This window comes from Schistocerca cancellata, chromosome 9 (assembly GCF_023864275.1).
Source record: "Schistocerca cancellata isolate TAMUIC-IGC-003103 chromosome 9, iqSchCanc2.1, whole genome shotgun sequence".
NCBI classification, from domain to species: domain Eukaryota; kingdom Metazoa; phylum Arthropoda; class Insecta; order Orthoptera; family Acrididae; genus Schistocerca; species Schistocerca cancellata.
The window spans coordinates 390,609,996-390,633,243 of record NC_064634.1 but is presented as its reverse complement, the minus strand read 5'-3'; the positions used below and the strand labels follow the sequence as shown (position 1 = coordinate 390,633,243).

General features: G+C 39.0%; 1 protein-coding gene across 1 annotated transcript in view; it reads right to left on the bottom strand.

The window, feature by feature from the left end:
* The window catches only part of LOC126100415 (cadherin-23), a 410,352-nt gene that overhangs the window by 102,380 nt on the left and 284,724 nt on the right, over positions 1-23,248 (bottom strand). Inside the window, exons 8-11 of the mRNA XM_049911011.1 lie at positions 20,914-21,138; positions 19,720-19,981; positions 18,299-18,492; positions 14,707-14,890 (exon numbers count right to left, since the gene is read on the bottom strand). Coding sequence (XP_049766968.1) covers positions 14,707-14,890; positions 18,299-18,492; positions 19,720-19,981; positions 20,914-21,138 — 865 coding nt within the window. The remainder of the gene's footprint in view (positions 1-14,706; positions 14,891-18,298; positions 18,493-19,719; positions 19,982-20,913; positions 21,139-23,248) is intronic.

Below are 23,248 nucleotides of genomic sequence, written 5' to 3'. Positions count from 1 at the left end.
TTTGAAGGAGTCCCACAACTGCTTCGGCTTCAATGGGTTACATTTTGTTACAATTATGGGGAATAAGTCTCACAAATGTACAGCTGAGGCTGTGAGTGAGGCTTATTGTAGTGTTAATTCCCAGTGGCTGTCATTTTCCAGTAGTTCTAAACAATGGCATGCTTCTCTGAACATCTTGCACAGGTAATTGCCAACAGCCTTGAGATCTGTGAAACTTCTTGGTCCCTGTACTTTGAGTAGCAACATCTGGAGACAGAAACATTCAGAATTGTTAGGATGTACGGTGTATATGCAGCCTAGTGCACCAATTTTCATGCTTCCTAGATGATCTTCTACTGGAATTCCTGCTTTTGTTGTTAAACGATTTTTCTTGTTATGTTTGACATGTAACAGGCAGGGATGTTGACATATAGTAATGTTTTTGCAAATCAATCCATTTGGCACAGCTGGTAAAAAGCTGTATGTTGTGTTCTGAGGTGGTTTGCTTGCAATTTTTTCTGGTGATCATGAAGTGAACTCTCTGCCCATTCTCCAAATGTACTGCTAGATGTTCCACAGATAGTTTGCATTTTTGTATGGGAAAACTGAAAATCCAGCACACTGCTTCATTAATCTTTATGTTCCTTTCCAATTGGTACATGAGGATCTCGTTGTTTCTGTTTTCTTGTTCACTGTCTTTGGCAATTTGAAGTACAGCCATGTCACTGCTTTTGTTCACATGCTTATGGCCATTGTAAAAAAACTGGTTATAGAGAGATAAATGTATTACCCAATCTTGGATCATATGAAGTGAATGATACAGCAGAGAAGTCAAAAACCAAAAATCTACTACTACTAAGCTATGTGAAAATGTTTAAATGTCAATGTTTATAAATACTTAATATAATTATTATATTTAAAAAGAAAGATGATGAGACTTACCAAACAAAAGCGCTGGCAGGTCGATAGACACACAAACAAACACAAACATACACACAAAAATCTAGCTTTCGCAACCAACGGTTGCCTCGTCAGGAAAGAGGGAAGGAGAAGGAAAGACAAAAGGATATGGGTTTTAAGGGAGAGGGTAAGGAGTCATTCCAATCCCGGGAGCGGAAAGACTTACCTTAGGGGGAAAAAAGGACAGGTATACACTCGCACACACACACATATCCATCCGCATATACACAGACACAAGCAGACATTTGTAAAGGCAAAGAGTTTGGGCAGAGATGTCAGTCGGGACGGAAGTACAGAGGCAAAGATGATGTTGAAAGACAGGTGAGGTATGAGCGGCGGCAGATTGAAATTAGAAATTAGCGGAGATTGAGGCCTGGCGGATAGCGAGAAGAGAGGATATGCTGAAGGGCAAGTTCCCATCTCCGGAGTTCAGACAGGTTGGTGTTAGTGGGAAGTATCCAGATAACCCGGACGGTGTAACACTGTGCCAAGATGTGCTGGCCGTGCACCAAGGCATGTTTAGCCACAGGGTGATCCTCATTACCAACAAACACTGTCTGCCTGTGTCCATTCATGCGAATGGACAGTTTGTTGCTGGTCATTCCCACATAGAACGCTTCACAGTGTAGGCAGGTCAGTTGGTAAATCACGTGGGTGCTTTCACACGTGGCTCTGCCTTTGATCGTGTACACCTTCCGGGTTACAGGACTGGAATAGGTGGTGGTGGGAGGGTGCATGGGACAGGTTTTACACCGGGGGCGGTTACAGGGGTAGGAGCCAGAGGGTAGGGAAGGTGGTTTGGGGATTTCATGGGGATGAACTAAGAGGTTACGAAGGTTAGGTGGACGGCGGAAAGACACTCTTGGTGGAGTGGGGAGGATTTCATGAAGGATGGATCTCATTTCAGGGCAGGATTTGAGGAAGTCGTATCCCTGCTGGAGAGTCACATTCAGAATCTGATCCAGCCCCGGAAAGTATCCTGTCACAAGTGGGGCACTTTTGGGGTTCTTCTGTGGAAGGTTCCGGGTTTGAGGAGATGAGGAAGTGGCTCTGGTTATTTGCTTCTGTACCAGGTCGGGAGGGTAGTTACGGGATGCAAAAGCTGTTTTCAGGTTGTTGGTGTAATGATTCAAGGATTCCGGACTGGAGCAGATTCGTTTGCCACGAAGACCTAGGCTGTAGGGAAGGGACCGTTTGATGTGGAATGGGTGGCAGCTGTCATAATGGAGGTACTGTTGCTTGTTGGTGGGTTTGATGTGGACGGACGTGTGAAGCTGGCCATTGGACAGGTGGAGGTCAACGTCAAGGAAAGTGGCATGGGATTTAGAGTAGGACCAGGTGAATCTGATGGAACCAAAGGAGTTGAGGTTGGAGAGGAAATTCTGGAGTTCTTCTTCACTGTGAGTGTGTGTATGTTTGTGTTTGTTTGTGTGTCTATCGACCTGCCAGCGCTTTTGTTTGGTAAGTCTCATCATCTTTCTTTTTAAATATATTTTTCCCACGTGGAATGTTTCCCTCTATTATATTAATATAATTATTATGATGATTATAGTCTTCTCAAAAAAGATAGACAGTTAATTGTATTTTATTTATAAAATATGTGTGCCAAAGATTATTTTGCATATTATAGTAATTTCTTTGCTACATGTTGTTAGAGAAAAATATTTGTTTTCTGTTTCTTTGTGTGTCCCCCCTCCATCTTTTTTTGAGCAGTTGTTTGTATGAGTTGGAAATGTGAGGATGGAGAATGAGTTATTTGTGTTTTACTGATTTGTATTGTGAAGTAAATGACTGAAAATATGTGTGTAATTCTGCAGAAGGTCCACCAGATTTCACGTTGCTATTGACATAGTAACCTAATCATCCTCTAGACAATTATAGAAAGATGAACCACGGAAGGAAGAGAACAACAAGGCATCAACATACAACATCAAAGAGCAACAAAAAAGATGATATTTTTATTATTAACATAACTGGTTATCAAAATTCGACTCTCCCTGTCACTAGCTGCAGAGTGTTACTATCTCAGAGTGGCAGGTGCTGTGAAAATGTGACCAGCTGCCCAAATTACTAACTTACTCCAAACAACACTAAGTTCAACACTGGGCAACAAGAGGGTGGGGATGGTCGGAATATGGTTGCATTGTCCAGGATTTTCTGAAACTGAAATGTGAATTCAACAGAATCCTGGTGTTTCTCTACCAAATTTTCTCGCATTTCAAAATAATGGGCAGATGTTATGCATTTTTCTAATTATGATGTGTTTGTGTTTGTTATATTATTTCGTTGGGTCATAGTTTAAAGCTTCATTTGTTAAGTTTTACTGTTTACTTGTTCTTGTCTGCACTTCTCGTAGGGTGGTATTTTTATGGCTTGCTGGAGTTTGCAGTCCTATTCTAAGACTGTATCACAAAAAATTCTGGAAAGTTGTGGAATTATCTGGAATGTTCTGAAAATTTACGTCAATGTTCTGGAATATTCTGGATATATCTAGAGGGCAAAACTTCCAAGCCCTTATATCTTCAAAAGCACACCTTCAGGTAAAAACAGAAATCTTATTCATGGATGGGGGTTGGAGGACTACCACACCATATTACTCCCTTGATCCTATGGGGCTCATTTCTGATTTTTAGTGACAGCACATTGTACAATTACTTTTATAACATATACTGATTAAACTACATAATTAAATGTTTCAATACTCAAATTCACTTGGGAAAACTATATAGTAATGCTACAGAATTTCTGGCCATTATTAGTACTGCCATAGACATATAAAAGTACATAAAACTATTCTTGTTTTCAAAACAATTTGTTCTATCCTTGGGAAAGGGCGAAGAAAATATTGGTGAAGTCTAAAAACAAAGGACAAATCCTTCAGACCCCAGGATGAAGTGCCAAAAGAAGAATTTCCCAAGAAAATTAGACTTAGAATTTTAAGATATTCAGCAAGGAACCTAAAAATAGCCCACTTTCATATTTAGATATGCTACATGTGTCACAAAACTCAAATTATATCAAATACAGAAACTATAAAATAGTCTTTTCTTGCATATTTTTGTGTAAACAAAACAGAAAAACAAGGATGATACCTATTAAACTTTTCCCATAAATCATCTGCACTTATTATTTCTTTTCCTTTAAAGGCAAGTTAAGAGATGTGCAAGTATTCTTATTGTGTTTGTCTGCTACAGTTTATCATTTAAATATGGGAAGGACAGTTTCAGCAGAATTTAATTAATTTAGTAATAAGGAAGACAACTCAAGGATTAAGAGAAGCACTTAATCCTGACAGGCACATTAAAAAGATAGAAAAGTTTGCTAGGTTTTGGATGAATCATTTAATAGGCTAGAGTACACATACATTTGCATGTGTTGATGATGTGGAGGAGTGCAGGGCAGAGAAGGGGGAACTGTTGGGTAGAGGGCACACTGCAGCTGGATAACACCCACACCTTATACCTAACAGTTTCCTCTTCCTCTGTCCTGCACTCTCCTCAATCCATTCCTCTATTTCATCACCATTGTGCATTACACAAACTGAGCAGCTCCAGGGCCCATGTGTCACATTCCTATCCCTTGCACCTGCCGCCCCTCCTCCCTCTCAGTTACCTATCCTGCACCCCTAAGCCATCAGCCACTGTTCCTGAACCCTCTCTCTCTTCCACTCCCACTTCTGCCTCTACTCACCTCACAACATATAACCTCTCAACCCAATCTGTCGATCTGCAGTCTCAACATTGTGTATTCAGCCAGCACAATGTAGTTCTGTGTGTGTGTGTGTGTGTGTGTGTGTGTGTGTGTGTGTGTGTTCATTCTCTAACAGCTCATGAAAGGATTCATCAAAAAGCTAGGAAAGTTATCATTTTTTCTTGTGTTCCCATTGATGAGTCAGCACTTCTACTATTCAATCTATTCAATGAGTTGTCTCCTTTATTCCTAAATTGTTTACTATTTACCATTTCACTGTCATCAAACAGAGCTTTAGATTAGTTATATAAGGCTGTAAAAATAAATTTGCTACAAATCTGGTAATAGAACCGTCACTACTTTCGTGAACTGCCTTGTGTAGCATGCCAAAACAAAGTCAACATGCAAGACCAGTCACAAGATTAGTCCTTCAAAATACAAGGCCATTACATCTCAACCAGTGGGTCTTGAGCTGAATGCACACACCTAACACATACAGCTTCAAACAGATCAAAGCTCAATTACTTTTGATGTAATAATTTTTAGCTTTTTATCAATTCATCTGTGGACAATATGCATTACATGAATGTTGTCATACCACTTTTCATAGTAATACATCACAGGGACATTTCATCCTCCCATTTAAGCATCTAATAAAATTTACAGCTGCCTTGCATAAGACATTTTTACCACAATTCATTTCAAAAGAAAAAAAAATTCACTTACGAAAACTATAAAATTACATTCAAAGGCAGAGGTAATTACTGCTTATAGATACATTCTAAAATGGAGAAATTAATTCTAACTTTCAGAACTACTGGCTCCTTCAACAGGGAGGAAAGAGGGATAGGTTCAGGAAAGGAGTCCATTTGCTGTGAACGGGAGGAGACATAAGATGAAAAGGATGGGGTGCGGAGGGAGGAGGGAGAGGGAGGGGGGGGGGGGGCGAAGTGTAAAGTATATGGTCAGACAAAGTTGGAGGTCAAAGACAGTATGTTGGTCAGCACTGTGCCAGCTTTAATCCATAGGCTGAAGATGTAATGTCTGGTAGTCATAGTACCAGACAGAAGCCATCAATTGATTCTAAAAAATTCCACTCATATTTATGATGTCACTGTCCATCAGCAACATGGATGTGGGCTCAACTGGATACCAGAGCTTCAGTACCCCTAAATATTGCTGGTGGAACATAATGCCACATCAGCTCACCGGCTCCAGAACCAATTAAATGTCATCCGGAAACATGCAGTAATTAGCCTATTGCTTTATGCTTTGAAAGGCCATGTATCAATCAATATTACCAACAAATATGTTTGTACATCTATAAGATTTTTTGTAGTGTTGCCACCATTAACAAACAAAATTTTTGGTCTGGGTGCCTTTGCTGATTTTGAATTCCAAATACGAGATTCAGTTAACATGCCAATATGTACTGATATATAACATATAATCTGTACATGTCATAAATATTATAAAAAGGAATGTTGTTACTCACCATATAGTGGAGACACTGAGTCACAGATAGGCACACCAAAAAGACTGTCACAATATAAGCTTTCACCCATCAAGGCCTTTGTCAAAAATAGACCACAGACAGACACACACACATACACATACACACACACACACACACACACACACACACACACAAGTGGCCAGTGTGGCTTCAGCTACGAGAGCGAGATATGTTTGGTGGTGGTGGTGGTTAGTGCTTAATGTCCCGTCGACAACGAGGTCATTAGAGACGGAGCGCAAGCTCGGGTTAGGGAAGGATTGGGAAGGAAATCGGCCGTGCCCTTTCAAAGGAACCATCCTGGCATTTGCCTGAAACGATTTAGGGAAATCACGGAAAACCTAAATCAGGATGGCTGGAGACGGGATTGAACCGTCGTCCTCCTGAATGCGAGTCCAGTGTGTAACCACTGCACCACCTCGCTCGGTGGAGATATGTTTGCATGTGTGGGTGTATGTGTATGTGTATGTTGTCTATTTTCAACAAAGGCCTTGATGGCTGAGAGCTTATATTGCGACAGTCTTTTTGTTGTGCCTTTCTGCAACTCAGCATCTCAGCTATATGGTGAGTAGCAACTTGCCTTTTCATAATATTGAATATTGTTACATATTATAAAAATAGATATGTGTGTGTGTGTGTGTGTGTGTGTGTGTGTGTGTGTGTGTGTGTGTGTGTGTGTGTGAGTGTGTGTGTGTTAAACATGTCACCTCCTAAACCACTGGACCAATAGGAACCAAATGTGGTATACATATCCCTTACTGTCAGGCAACAATCACTGTTGGCGTAACAACCATCTACCTATCATAGTTCAAAAGAAAAGATATGCTGCCATAAACAATTAGATGCATGAAATACTGCTGCATCATGCATGAAGTTTTAATACTTTTATTCTTTACTACTAAGACACTCCTACAATTGGATCACCTTTAGGCAATCTTTCTGACACCTAGCAAAAACAGCAGCCATCTATAGAGTTATGAAGAGGCATTGCTATAGAGATGTTTACAACATTATGCATATTTCTTTTGTATGACCGTTTCATGCCGATAGAGAAAGTACGTGTACGTTCAGCTCCCAGTTATGAAGATAAAAGTAATAGTAATTGTAAATTGTGTATCAGAAAAGTTCGTAAAGGAATTCAGTGTAGAACCTGCAAGTACTGGTTTCATGAAAATTGCTGCAAGATCAACTTAAAACTCGTAACTGATGACTATTTGTGGACCTGTGAGCCGTGCATAGCAGCCGCGTGTGAAAGTAAATTTTCAAACATTATAAAAAATAAGGACAAAATAATCAGAATGCTACAAACCGATATTGAAGTGTTAGAAGTGAAATACGCTGTCCTCGAAGACCGATATACAGCTCTACAAAACAGTAGTGCTTCGACAGTGTGTGTAGATCGGTGTTATGTACGTCGTGAAAACGTAACCGTCGACGACACCACATTTATATACAAGAAAGGAAACCCACAAGTGAATAAAGAAGCCTCAACAGTGGACAAAGTTCAGTGCTTGATAAACAGTGATAATTCAAATAACAAAAACAGTGCATCTAAAATTGTAGTAGATGGCAACACATGTACACAAAACACGCGTGGTTGCGTAAGAAAAAGTTCCGATCGCGTACGTAAACAAACACAAGGGAAAAATAACATAAAAATATTTGGAGACAGTCATGCTCGCAATATTTCGACATGCATGTTGAACTCTGCTCAAGATGGTTCGTGTATATCAGCAATTGTTAAACCAGGAGCAAAATTCGTGAATGTGGTAGAAGACATACACACAGAATGTGCTAAATTCATGGAAAAAGACTGTGTTGCGATAATCGCAGGAGCAAACGATGTTTATTGCAACGAGGCCAGCACTTTCATTGAAAAGCTACTCGTATTGCTGCAGTTATTACAGCATACAAACATAATACTAACAACTGTGCCCATGAGATATGACCTGGCAGACTGGTCTTGTGTGAACAGAGAAATTCGCCTAACGAATAGTAAACTGAAACACTTTTGCACTAAGTTTACGAATGTGACACTACTGGATACAGACAGGTATGAGAGACACTGCTTCACAAAGCATGGACTACACCTAAATCAGTTTGGCAAAAATAAACTAGCAGCAGACATTGGAAAAGCTTTTCATGAAATAATAGGCGTAAACAATAATGATCATGAAAGCAGACCAGTCATAGCCCTAACTAACGAGGGAAGCTAGTGAGCCACGCCAACTCTAGCAGGATTTGGTCCAGTAACAAAAATCTGCAACAAGTAATTAATACACAAACGAAAGTTCACTCAAACAGCAATACAATTAAAGACAAACAAAAGTTAACAGTGTTTCATCAGAACATAAGAGGCCTATACTGCAAGCCGGATCAGTTCACAGCAAATATAGAAGACACAAAAGGTATAAACAGTGCCCACATTCTGTGTCTAACAGAACACCACATCACTGCTGGTATTGAAGTGGTCCCTATTCCCAACTATGTTTTGGCAACGTCTTATTGCAGGAACTAAATGGACAAAGGAGGAGTAGCTGTATATGTAAAAAACAATGTCTTGTTCACGGCAATAGATGTACAAAGATTCTGCTTTGAGCTACATTTTGAAGTATGTGCTATAGAGGTGCCAGACACTGGCTCCAGATTAACAGTTGTGGCAGTTTACAGGGCACCATCTGGTAATTTTAAAGTGTTTGTTAAACAATTAGATACTCTTTTGTTGTACTTAAGTAGAAAAAATAGGGGCATGGTAGTTGTTGGGGATTTTAACATAGATTTCTTGGTTAATTCTCGGGCCACAACCTCTTCCAGTACTCTCATTGATAACGTTTTTGTTGATCAGAGTAAAGTCAACCATATTAATATTGAAATGGTTATAAATGGTCTGTCTGACCATGACGGACAATGAGTTACTTTCAACAGCTTGGGAATTCCTCTGAGTGACACCTCACTTAGATGGAAAACAGTAAGGAAAATAAGTGAGGAAGCTATTCAAACGTTCAGATCATGTCTTCAGCATACTGACTGGACACCTGTTTATCTAGCAGAAACTGCTAATTCAAAATACAATTTATTCACAAATGAGATAGCAGGTACCTTTGAAAGTGTATTTCCATAAAAGTCATACAGAGTCCAACCTGCTAGGTCTGCAAAAAAACCATGGCTCACTAAGGGCATCATAGCTTCCTGTCAGAGAAAAAGACAACTCTACATAGCATCAAAGACTTCTGACAACCCTGCTCAGCTAAAACATTATAAACTCTACTGTAAAATTCTTGCCAAAGTAATTAAAAACTCTAAAAGTATGTGTATAGCATCTGAAATTACTAATTCTGAAAATAAAATTAAAACAATCTGGAATGTGATAAAGAGAGAAACAGGGACTGTAAACTACACCAAAGGCAAAAATATTGTTTTAACTGTTGACAACTCAGAGATAACTAATAGTGAGGAAATTGCTGAAATCTTTAACCAACATTTTTTAACTGTCCCAACACAGATAGGCTGCCATGGTTCTGTAGATAAAGCTGCCTGTATAATGAAAAATAGTTTTCCAGAACCTTTCAGTCAAATAAGTGTGCTTCCCATTACTACCAATGAAATCAAAAAAATCATACAGTCTTTGAAAAATAAACATTCTGCTGGTATCGACGATATTTCAAGCAAGCTGTTGAAGGCTTGCTGTAGTGAAGTGACCGAAGTTTTGTCTCACATCTGCAACACATCCATGCAACAAGGAGTGTTTCCAGACAGAATGAAATACTCTGTTGTCAGGCCCCTGTGCAAAGCAGGGGATGCTACAAACAAGTCAAACTATCGCCCTCTCTCTCTATTAACAAGATTTTCAGAAGTCCTAGAAAAAGCTCTGTACAACAGGATTGTGGCACACCTTGGTGACCTGAACATCATTAACAGTCAGCAGTTTGGTTTTCAAAAGGGAGTTTCAATAGATAACGCAATTTTCTCATTCACAAATGATGTTCTAGAGTCTATAAACAGCAAGAGGCTGCCAATTGGTGTCTTATGCGACCTATCAAAGGTGTTAGACTGTGTAGATCACCAGATACTCTTCAAGAAGGCCTGTCATTATGGAATTACAGGACCTGTAGGGAACTGGTTAAAATCGTACCTCGAAAATAGGAAGCAGAAGATTATTCTAGATGTTTCAGATAGTGTATCACAATATATAGTGGACTCTGAGTGAGGAATTGTGCAGCATGGAGTGCCACAGGGATCAGTGCTTGGGCACTTGCTGTTCCTCATATATGTTAATGACCTGCCTTTATCCATCAATAAGCAGTGTAAATTTACAATGTTCGCTGATGATATGAGCATTGTGGTGGATAATGTGTCAATTACTGACTTAGAATCCGAGGTCAATGATATCCTTAAAGAAGTTCTGGGTTGGTTTAGTATTAACTCCCTTTCAATAAACCTGGAAAAAACCAATTTTATCCAGTTCCAGACAACCCACAAAAACCCAAAAGAAATAGTTATCACACAGAATGATCAGATGATAAAGCAAGTGTACTTATCAAAATTCCTAGGCGCATTCATGGACAGTAGGCTGAACTGGGAACATCACGTTCTACAAACACTAAAACGGCTGACGTCGGCAACATTTGCTTTACGAATTTTGTCACGCTTCAATGACATTACCATCTCAAAGTCAGCTTACTTTGGCTATTTTCATTCAGTCATGTGTTATGGCATCATCTTCTGGGGCAATACACCTGCCGCAAAGAAAATCCTCACAGCACAAAAAAGAGCAATAAGAATCATTTGTGGTGTACCCCCACGAACCTCATGTCGAAATCTTTTTAAACGACTTGAAATACTGACAGCAACATCTCAGTACATATATTCACTGATGTGCTTCATAATAAATAACCCCACTCTGTATGAAACGAATTGCCTACATCATGAACATAACACCAGAAGGAAAGAGGATTTCCACTGTGAGTTCAAGAACTTGACACTTATTCAGAAAGGGGTAAAGTACGCTGGAATGAAAATTTTCAATTCCCTACCCAACAGCATCAAAAGTATAAGGAGTAGTACATCAGTATTTAAACGTAGCTTGAAAAATTATTTACTTGAGACCTCACTTTATTCGCTAGAGGAATTCTTTCAGAGAAATAAGTAAAACCCAGATTGGAAAGATGTTTTTAAATTTTTTCACACTGTTTACTGTTAAACTAATGTAATAATGCCCTAATGTAAAAATCCCTGTTTTTCTCATTTCCATTTTTGGGTCACTTTTAAACCCAAAGTGGGAAGTTTTGATTACTGTTCAAGGTTAAAATAGATGCAATAATGCCCTAAATATGCAACTGCTATCTTCACATTTATGTTGACTAGTTTTTAAGCTAATAAGCATGACTCTTGTGCACTGTTATTAATACTATAACAATGTCTTTATTCTATGTATTTTATTATGTACATTGACACGTTCCACATCTGAGTGACTTGCTCACATGTACAGATCTATGGAACAAGTATATAAATAAATATAAATAAATAAATAAAATTAATCATAATTTCAAAGATGTTTTGATGAGTACACAGAAGTGAAATTTTTTCAATATTACACAATGAAGACAGTTCACTTTTTATTTCCGTTTCTAACAGAAAATTTCAAAATTAGTAACTGGTCAATGCTGGGTTTGTCAGCTAGTAGTAATATATAACATGATATCATATAATGACTTATGCATTTATTTGAATCTAATCTGGGTTGAGCACAAAACTTTGAAGGGCACATATCATTAACACATAATAATTCCCCTCATTTCTGCCAGGCTATGCCCTTGCCTTTTGTTGTGAAGGAAGCAGTTAAATTGGAACTCAGTCACATAGTTTAGAGACACCAGATGTGACAATAGTAACATCTGGCCAGTGTAGCACAAGTGAAGAGAAGACTTGGCCAGAGTAGTGACAGATAGGTGGTGGTAAGACTGTAGAAGATATAGAAACTTATGTTTCAAGTAGCAGATCCCGCAGTGGTGGAAAACTATACACAACAATTTGTAACAGATGTTTAACAGCCTTACAGCTAGTGGCTCAAATACAAATTAAGTAAGGATACTTCTTCCTGAGTCAGTATTCAATATCTCATCCATGTACTGAACAGAAATGGTCTCAAACGCATGTCAACACATGTAGAGGAGATTAATAATATCCGTGTGCCAAATGATTTTAAGAATCTGTAGTTGTTTTTGAGAAAGATGGATTACCATAGAAAATTTATATCAAATGGTCTTATTACCATAATTGCTCTCTAGCCCAGGCTCATACATACAGCAGTACCACAGGGTGGCCTGAGCAGACTGTAGACTGTGATACCAGAAGTACCCAAGAAGTAGTCACAGACTGGAATTTTAGCACAAAATTCATAAAGCATTAGTATAAAATCTACACTGACAGTAAAGCTGGGGACCTCTACATGATTTAGACTGGCTTCTATTCTATGTCTCTACCTCAATTTCCTGCAAAATACAATGATCTTGAGTCGGACCCATTTAGTCCTTCACTGATTAACTGACCAGCTGCTAGGAAAAACACATTGCCAGAAAAAAATTAGTACACCCTTTAAAAGGTTTCCAATTAGCCCAAGATTTATTGTTGCAACATTGCATGTGGATTACATGAAATGACTACACCGACAGTGCAATAGCATGAGTGGTTTCGAGGTAAGTAGTGTAGCCTCCTCGGGTGGCAATGCAGGTGCTGACTCTGGCATCTAGTCAATCATACAGATAGTGAATGCCAACTTGAGATATGTTATGCCATGCCTGCTTGACCTTTCCAGGTAATTCTGTAAGAGTTGTTGGCTGATGAGCCATACAAGTCACTTCTCATCCTATCAAACCCCACACATACTCAATTGGAGACAAGTTTGAAGTTTGTGCTGGTCTGGGAAGCTGCTCCACATCTTGCAGAGCACATTGCATTCCATGGGAGGTGTATGGATGAGCATTATCCTGTTGGAACAATACATCACCTTCCTGCTGCAAGAACAACAAAAGAATGGGCCTAAATACACCCTGCATGCACCAATTGCTAGTTAGCCTCCCCTTGAGAAACACCAAAGATGAATGAGAATTGTAGTTTATTACACCCCAGAACTTAAATCCTGGGGTGGGGGCAAATGTGTATTGGATGAATGCACTTTACCAGACAGCACTCACAAGGTCTGCATTATGTGTGAAAATGATCATAACTTGCGTGCAGGCAGAATCTGTTTTAATCACTGAAGGCCACAGGGTGCCATTCCATCTTCCAAGGGATCCTCCAATGGCTCCAGTCAAGCCGTGCACATAGATGCTATGGCATGACTGGAAGACAGGCTAGACGTCGCACTGCTCATAACCAGTTCACAACAGTTAGCATTGACACAACCGGGCTCAAAAGCTGTTGTGTTATGGTAGCTGTATGATCTGCCACTGCTGCCCTTACAATACAATGATGCTGTTGGGCATTTTTGCTGCATGGACAGCCAAAATCTCTTCTATAGGTGTGAGAACGTTCATGTGACCACTTATACTAGCATCATTGCACAACCGATGCAGCACATCCAACTTGTGTGTCAATTCTCTGAAAAGACCATCCGTCACTCATAAGGGCACAATTTGACTCCTTTCAGACTTGTTGTATGGGCTGCAGAAAGCATGAGTGTGTCTGCGTGGCATGATTGCCTGCTGGCTTCACACATTTGCACCACACTGAGCCTTCTGGCTGTGAGCATTTTCTATTAAAAGGTAGGCACAGTTGGCACTATAGCAGCTATGCCACCACACTATCTGTTGGCAGATGACATTGAAATCATTAGCAGTACATCTACTACTCCCAGGTGCCATATGCTGTCACTGGATCAAAATTGACCTCATCTTTCCAGGTGTATTAATTTTTTTTCCAGCAGTGTATTTAACATCCCTGACAAAGGTCATGGGAAAATAACGTCAATTAAATAGTCCTATGTCAAGTAACAAAGAACTTCATATGTGTATCAAGGAAATCTTACTATTGCTTTAGGCAAAGCATACTAAAGCTCCTTGAATTTTGGTGAAGAATGGTGCAAATTAATTTAATGTACCAAATGCACAGGCCAAAGTGCAACATAGATTAAAAAACAAAAATGAAGAACACAACCACTCACTTATAGTTGATTCATGTGTGGCACAAAGACGCAAAAAATAGCCCAGAACCTTAACTAGCTTTCAAGCTACTGCTTTTTCTAATGTAAATTCTCCCCCCTCCCTCCCCACCCCCATTGCACACACGCACAAATGCACACATGCGCGTAAGACACACACACACAAACACAAACACACACACACACACACACACACACACACTCATTTCCCTCACAGTCTTTCAGAGTGTTCAAAGAAACTTTGATATTACTTTGAAACACATATAGCATCTCGATATTTTTCAACTTATTTTAAAATGTGAGACACTTTATAATGAACAAACATTCACTAAAACCTATGCCACTCTTTCAAAACTGATTGTAGAAAGTATGAAGCATTTACATTTACAGACAAACTGTGTCTTACCAGCATCTGTGGCTCTTACAGTGAATTCATATTGACCAAGCTGAGTGTCTGCAGCCCTAGCTGGAGTGTTTAGTTTCACTTCTCCACTCACTGGTTCTACAAAAAGAACACCTTCTGCATTTGGTGATACCAAACTATAAAAAATTTTTCCTCCACCTTGAGTAGGACCATCCACATCAGTTGCCTGAAAGCAGACACATATCACAATTATTTCAATAGAAAGTCAACTATTGCATAAGTGATGTTATCCCTTATCATCTAAAATACAGCTCTCCAATTTTGCTGTTAGTAATACTTATACAAATGTTCACTTGTGGCCACAAAAGATGATGCTCACTCATTCTATCTGTTCACCGTATTAAGTACATACTAGCATTGCGAGAAATTCTAAAGGAATGTGGAATACATTACAAAATGTAACATTGCAGAAACACAGTTGCAGTAGTTACTGTATGCTTGACTTACTATGTCTCACCAATAAAGGTAGTTTTGCTCATACAAGCAAGGACTTAAAAGTAATGATAATCCCTTTCCTGTGAGTGAAGGACTGGTAGTGTTGCATTGTTCCACTACGTGTCTCTGTAACACTTTGTTTGGAATCATTTGATGTACCATCAACTGTGGGGAAATGTCATGTTGGAGAGTTTGCTTTCATAAATGCTACTTAACATATACAGCAGTATTGGAGCTGATGACATGAGAGAGAAATGAGCTATCACCAGGTTGTTTGCTGCTTGGAAAATCAGCAGCACAAACTTTATGGTTCTGGCCCAGAACAGATCTCAAACAATAACTGAACCAGTGAAAGACTGTTTCATCATATGCACGTGAGTTCATCGTCTTGTGGTCTGTACCCTATCTACTGTGTGTCATCTCTCGCCCCCCTCCCCCCACACCTATTCACCAATAATTCAGTGCTGATGACACCCATTGTTACCATAAAAAAATGTATCAGTAAGGGTATCATTATGACATCTCAAAAATAAGTTGACAATGTATGTAAAGGAAAACATTACGCTGATGAGACAAAACGTTATGCCCACTGCCCACTGTGAGAGTGAATCCTGCTTGGTAGCACTGCAGGAAAATACATTTGTGGAGCAGAGATGACGGGGGAATTATTCTAGCAATGATATAGACTGCAAATGGGAAATCTGCTGACATAAGCTAATTTGACAAAGAACAGGTTGTTATGCCCAGCGTCTGGGAACAAATATCTCTTAAATGACAAAGCTGGTCAGCTGTTCATGTGCTATTAGGACAGTGAAACCCTGAATAGATAACAAATGTTGGTCTTCCACATCTCATCATACAGAATATGGAGCTCAGGCACTTACTCACTCTGTAAAGCTGGACAGGCGGCAGTCTCTGGCAAATCTGATGACACAGTAAAATGCTGGTGCAGCCACAAGTACTTCAAAGTACATCATTCAATGCACATTGTTGAACATGGGTCTTCACAGCAGATGACCCATATGCTTTACAATGCTGACTCAATGACATAATCAGTTATGATTGTAGTGGGTACAGCATCATCAAGAGTGCCATGGCTCAATGGAAACATGTCAACTAGATGCACAAATCACATTTCTTGTTACACTACATTGATGTTCACTTCTGAATGTACCATCATACAGAGAACAGCTACTCCAAACATTCAGCATGCTACAGATACAGCCTGTCTGTGACAGTATCATGCTTTGGGGACAATCACCTGGCCTTCCAAGAGACCTGTGGTACCACACTCTAAGACGAAAAAAATATGCACGATCAAGGAATTATTCAAACAGAACAGAAATCGTAGATGTGATGTATGTACAGAAAAACAATTGCTTACCATTTAAGAAAAATTGAATGGTTTATTCAAGAGAAAGAACCTCACATATTGAGCAAGTCAATAACGCATTGGTCCACTTCTGAGCTTTATGCAAGTTGTTATTTGGCTTGGAATTCATTCATCGAGTTTTTGGATGTCCTCCTGAAGGATTTCCTGCCAAGGTCTGCCCCTCTGGCATGTTGGATAGTCAAAATCCTGATGTGGTTGGAGGGTCCTGCCCATAATTCTCCAAACCTTCTCAATCGGAGAGGGATTCTCTTGCCGTGTACGGGTGGGTGTTATCTTACTGAAATGTGAACCCACAATGGCTTGCCATGAAGGGCAACTAAACAGGGTATAAAGTATTGTTGACATGCTGCTGTGCTGTAAACCAAAGGGCTTCTGCAGTAAAATGAAATGGCACCCCAGACACATTCCTGGTTGTCGGGAGTATGGTGGGCAACAATCAGGCTGGTACCCCACCACTGTCTGGTGCACCTTTGGACAAGTCCTTGGTGGTCATTGGTACTCATTTCAAATTGAGACTTATCACTGACAACAATTCTACTCCTGTCAATGAGATTCCAGGCAAAAGATATGTTTGGTGCCACCAAGGGCAGTGGTGGAGTACCAACCTTCTCGTCACCCACCATACCGCCCGACAGCCAGGAGTTATGGTCTGCAATGCTATTTCTTTTCATGGTATGACTCCTTTGGCTATCATCAGCAGCACCCTTACAGCACAGTGGTACACTGATAATAGTCTATGCCCTGATGTGTTCATGACAGGCCATCCTGGGTTTACATTTCAGTAAGATAATGCCTGTCTGCACAGCACAGGAGTTTCTACTGCTTGTCCTCATGTTTACCAAACCCTACCTTGGACAGAACCCCCAACTGAGAACATTTGAGAGAAAATCTTGAGATTTTGATGATATATCATGCCAATTGGAGAGAATTTGGCATGATATCCCTCAGATGGGTATCCAACAACTCTATCATTCAATGCCAAGCTGAAGAACTGCACCAAGGCTAGAAGTGGACCAATGCATTATTTACTTGCTTAACTTGTGAAGCTCTTTCTCTTGAACAAATTATCCAGTTTTTCTGAAACAAAGATGATGTAACTTACCAAACGAAAAAGCATTGGCTTGTTGATAGACACACAAACAAACACAAACACACACACAAAATTCAAGCTTTCCCAACCAATGGTTGCTTCATCAGGAAAGAGGGAAGGCGAGGGAAAGACGAAAGGATGTGGGTTTTAAGGAAGAGGATAAGGAGTCATTCCAATCCTGGGAGCAGAAAGACTTACCTTAGGGGGAAAAAAGGACAGGTATGCACTCGCACACACACACACACACACACACACACACACACACATATCCATCCACACATATACAGGCACAAGCAGACATGGGTGTATATGTGCAGATGGATATGCATGTGTGTGCGAGTGTATACCTGTCCTTTTTCCCCCCGAAGGTAAGTCTTTCCGCTCCCGGGATTGGAATGACTCAGGGAAAAGACTTACCTTAGGGGGAAAAAAGGACAGGGAGATCTGGTGTGAAAAAAGGCAAAAAAGTGTTGATTAAAGCTGAGAAGTGAACTCATGTTTATATCTTGGCTACCAAATTTGCCTCATTTGAACCCAATGGAACACATATAAGCTTCTATCGGGTGCGAACTCCACACCCACAAATCACAAACATGTCTGTGTGTGTGTATATGGGGGGCGTTTCTGCAGAGTGTTTACACGTTGACAGTACTCACGTGAATGAAAAACTGAGGCTCAAAACTGGTTGCTCCTTCCCTCACAGTTCGGCTATATTCCTGCTGTTCAAAAACTGGTGAATTGTCATTTACATCTTCTACATCTACGAACAAGTTCACAGCAGACACACGGCCTCCCCCATCAACTGCTTCCAGTGTCAGTGAGTATGATTTTTGTTTTTCAAAATCTAAACCTGAAAAAAGATATTAGTATTTCTAGGATCTGTGCAGGAATTTTCTTCCACATTTGAATCAATGAATACATTAAATAGCTCTGCCTGTGTTTAAAGATATAAAGTCAGAAAAGCAAAGACAGAAAGAAAATAAAGAGCCTACAGTTATGGCACATAGCCACTTTATCGCGAATGAGCAGCAAAAGCAGTTTTAACTTTGATATTAAGATCATGCTGTGGCCTCAGTAAATTATTCTTAGTGGTCTTGAAAACTAAAGTCTCATTCTCTATTATGTACATCATATCATATCTTGCAAGAACTGAAGAAAAACAGGCAGATTGCATCACAGCTGCAAACACAATGTAAATGAATTAAGAGTAAATAGGATTCATCTAGGACAGGTTATAGTTTCTTCAGAGAGTAGAAATAGGAAATCATGTCACTGATTTAATTTGTATTCAAAAGCTTCTCAATTTGTACTGGTTATAAGAGACAGTCCCATTACATACAATAATAATGAAAGTATCAAAAACAGTAGCCACAATATTCTTTGACATCTTTCCTGCTTAATTCTTGGCATGTTCCATTTTCTCCAAATTGTCCTATCTCAATTGGAAATTCCATAAATCTCAAATAAAGTAAAAAAAAATTATGTGAATGTTTCATATTTGTGTCTATTTCTCTGTCTGATGCCTTCTGGCAAGCAGACACATTTTTTAATGTTATGTCACTTTATTTTAATTTAATTTGCAGATTTGTTTCAATCATAGTACATCTATAAGAGAAACAAAGTTGTTAAACTTTAAAAATGAAGAGAAAGAGAAATTAAATTAATGGAATCTCACAATGCAAAGGACTTCTACTGGAACATTGGACCACACTACAACCCTTCATAAACTGAAAGCTCTGAATATTCATATGAATTTTAGTGAATTACAGCATGGAGTTCTTTATTATTTAAGTTATTATCAAAGCTTTCATTTTGAAGTATGGAAGTACTACACCACAGATAACAGGTGGTAATTAATTTTAACTGCTTTAAAGTCTATTTAGTGAGCAGGACAGGCCAAAAGGTTAATCACTGTAATGAAAATTGCACTGACAATTATGTTGATGGGAATCATAAATGGTGTTAATATTTACAATGAACTACTAGTACACATTTGCCCAATTTTTATGAACTACACAGTCACGATTATACTGAAAATTGTAACTTGAACAATATGACTATTACAAAACAGACTTACCTTGAGAAGTGTTGGAAAGAAATACACCTCCTCCAACTGGATCTGTGGTAAATGCCTCCGATCCAAAGCCACGAATGGCATACATTATTTTTCCAAACTCTCCACTGTCCTTGTCCACTGCTGTTATATTAGCTATTTTCATTCCAGGTAAAACATCTTCTGGAACTCTTAATCTGTAAGATGATTGTGGAAAGACTGGAGCATTGTCATTGGCATCCACTAGACTGACTGTTACTTGAGAACTTGCTACCTCTTCCTCACTCTGCATGAAAAGATACATACAGTGAAACATAAAATCTTAAAGAACAGACAAAATTTATTGATGCTAAATATGAAATGAAATTCATTACTCATAAGTAAATTTTACTAATGATCAACAATGGAAAATCCACAAACTTTTGTTACTTTATTTGGAATGTAACAATATTATGAAAAGAATAGTTGCTATTCACCATATAATGGAGATGATGGATCACAAATAGATGCAACAAAAAGACTGTTAAAAAATGAGCTTTTGGCCGAGAAGGCCTTTGTCAGAGATAGAACATACACACATACTCATGCAACTGTAACTCAAACACAAATGACTGCAGTCTCTGGCTGCTGAGGCCACAGCAGCCAGAGACTATCATCACATGTGTGTGACTTGTGTGTGTGTGTGTGTGTGTGTGTGTGTGTGTGTGTGTGTGTGTGTGTATGGTGAGTAGCAACCATCCTTTATGTTTTACAAATGTTCCACATATTCACATGAAGCAACCTACTCATTCCAAATAGAACATAGTGCTTCAAAGATAGGGAATGATTCCTAAAATAAAATCTGTGTGCATGAACTGTATCAGAGCATTTTATCCAAAAATTATGGCTGGGTATGCACTATCATAAGTTAGTGCCTTTTTGGCATCCTCCACATTGTCACACTTTTGCTAACATTAATATATATTTTTTACTTATTCCATATCAGCAAATATCAATTCATTCTGTAAGTGCATGATTATGTGAGCACTAGGTACGATTAAATCTGATAGTTTCATAAACACAATAAAAATAGAATTGTGAACTGTTTTTAATACTGAGTTTATGAAACTCAATGCTTTCACATTTAAAAAATAAGCATACTGTATTCTTAATGAGAATCTTTACACACTTTGTCAGTTCAGAGTTTATGTCACATTTCTTTACTGCATAAAGACTTACTCCATTTCTGTTGACAGAGGCCACAACGTCAAACACAAGTGTTCTCTTGCTCTCATCATCCACATCATAGTCAAGCTCTTTTGGGTCTGCAACCCTCACAACTACAGGAGTCCTGCCCTGTGCAGATACTGGGTGGACAGTAAACACACCAGGAGGCGCATTCTGTATTCCCCTTAAGCTCAATGTGTAGCGCGCATTTTCCCCAGTGTCAGAGTCAACTACCACCTGAAATGAAGAATAAGGAATCCTTACTTTTGTAATGATTGGATATTATATAATAAGGCCAAAATGTTACCTGGAAAAAAGTCTTTAATATTTTTTAAAGGCATAAGTTGTGAAAGTAATGATTATCTGCAAGGTATGTCTGTAAAGTAATGAGACTGGGTCTAGTAAAAAGAATTTATAGATCTGATCAGTACATATTGATAAAATTCTTCAAAGTAGTCTCCTTGGGTGTCAGTACACAGCTACAAATGCAATTACCCCACTGAAAAGGCTCCTGGGACATAACTGCCATAACCTCTTACACAGACATCGTGACAGTCTGTTTGGATGGCCAGAACATCGTCAAAATGATGACCTTTAGGACTTCTCTTGAACTCTGGAAACAGCAAAAAGTGTTGCAGTCTAAATACTGATGTTATAAAGTGACTGCAGCAATGTAACAACCCTTGACTGGTCTGGGTAGGTAGTCACAAGGAAAGTAGTGTGAGCTGGAGTGTTGTCGTGGTGGAGCTTCCAGCTGTCAGCAATCTTTGGTCATTTCCGTCTGACAGCTCTCAGGACAAGGGCTTCTTTGTAGAAAACAGCATTGACTGTTCATCCCAGAGGTACAAATTCTTTGTGCCCACTCCTCACTTGTTAAAAAAGAAAAAAACGAAAAGAAAAAAAAGAGGATTGTCTTTACCTTGACATTCTCACTTCGTTGAGGTACAAGGAGTCTGAGCTTCATTGACTGGTTTTGGGGTCGTACTGGAACACCTGTGATTTGTCACCTGTTGTTATGTCATCTAAAAAGTTTGGTTCACTTTTCTGACTTCTGAAACATCCCAGAGGAAATGTTCTCATTGTTGCTTTTGTTCATCACTCAACACTTATGGCACCAATGTCACAACACTTAAGGCACCAATGTGGCACAAACCTTCCGCATGCTAAGTTTTTCATAAATAATTTTGTGACCTTTTTTTTTTTTGCACATGTTGAGGTCTTTAGTGATCAGTCTTACACTCAATTGATAGTAGGAGTCCAGGAGATTTTTCACTTTCACCACATTTTTGTTCGAACTGCTTATTGGAGGGTGTCTATATTGCTCCAAGTCTTCAAAAGTCTTCCATCCATTCTTGAACTCCCTAAACCACTGGAAAACATAGGCCCTTGACAAGGCACTGCATCTGTAAGCCTCTTTAACCAAGGAAAGCATCTTGGTATAGTTTTTCCCAGGCTAAAGAAAAATTTAATCATGCAGCACTGCCCCAGTAAATGCCCCATTTCTCATGTTTACTGCAATGACAAAAACTTAAGCATCATGCATGATCCTCACTGTATAAAAACTTGGGCATAACTGCCTCCTAGTGTGTTGCTTAGTTGAGACCCCTCATCACAAATCCCTCCACTGGGGAGCATGCTGCTGGCAATTGGAGCAATGCTTGGTGACCAGTTTCATTACTTTATGGACAAACTTGTATGGAGAAATTTCTTTAATTGGAAAAATTTGTTTCTTGTATGTACACACAGTGAAGTGCATTATGTTATTGTCCTTATTGACCCTACAATTATATAATGATAATCAAATTTGTGATAGAAGTTTACATATTGTTCCATCCACAAAATTATGTATTTAGATAAAATTTATTATGAAACTAAGAGAAAGTAACTTTATGGTATGCTAATAGATTTTGTTAATTTTTATGGAGGACTTCAGCCTTAAAATCTATATACAAAAATTAAAATTGTATACGGTGTTAAGAAATACATTTTGATTCAAAATTGCTCTGCATGAAATTACACCACCCTAAATAACTGTTTGTCCAGATGTAAATCACAAAATGTTTCAAGCAAATGTTCTTTAGCCATCAGGGGGACATCAATCAGCATGATTGCCTTCCCTGTAGCTTTGTTTTTTACAAAGATATGAACAGCGGTATGACTTTTTTAAATGGCACCCTGTATTATTTATTCAGCAATTCATTTCCTCTCCTAAAGACCTATTCAAAAATGTATCACAGTGTACCATTCACTGAAACACAACATTATTAATTACATAACACGAAACTGACATTGTCGCTTCCAGCGCTTAGTGTAGGTACTCAGGGTAATGGAACATATCCACATGCTC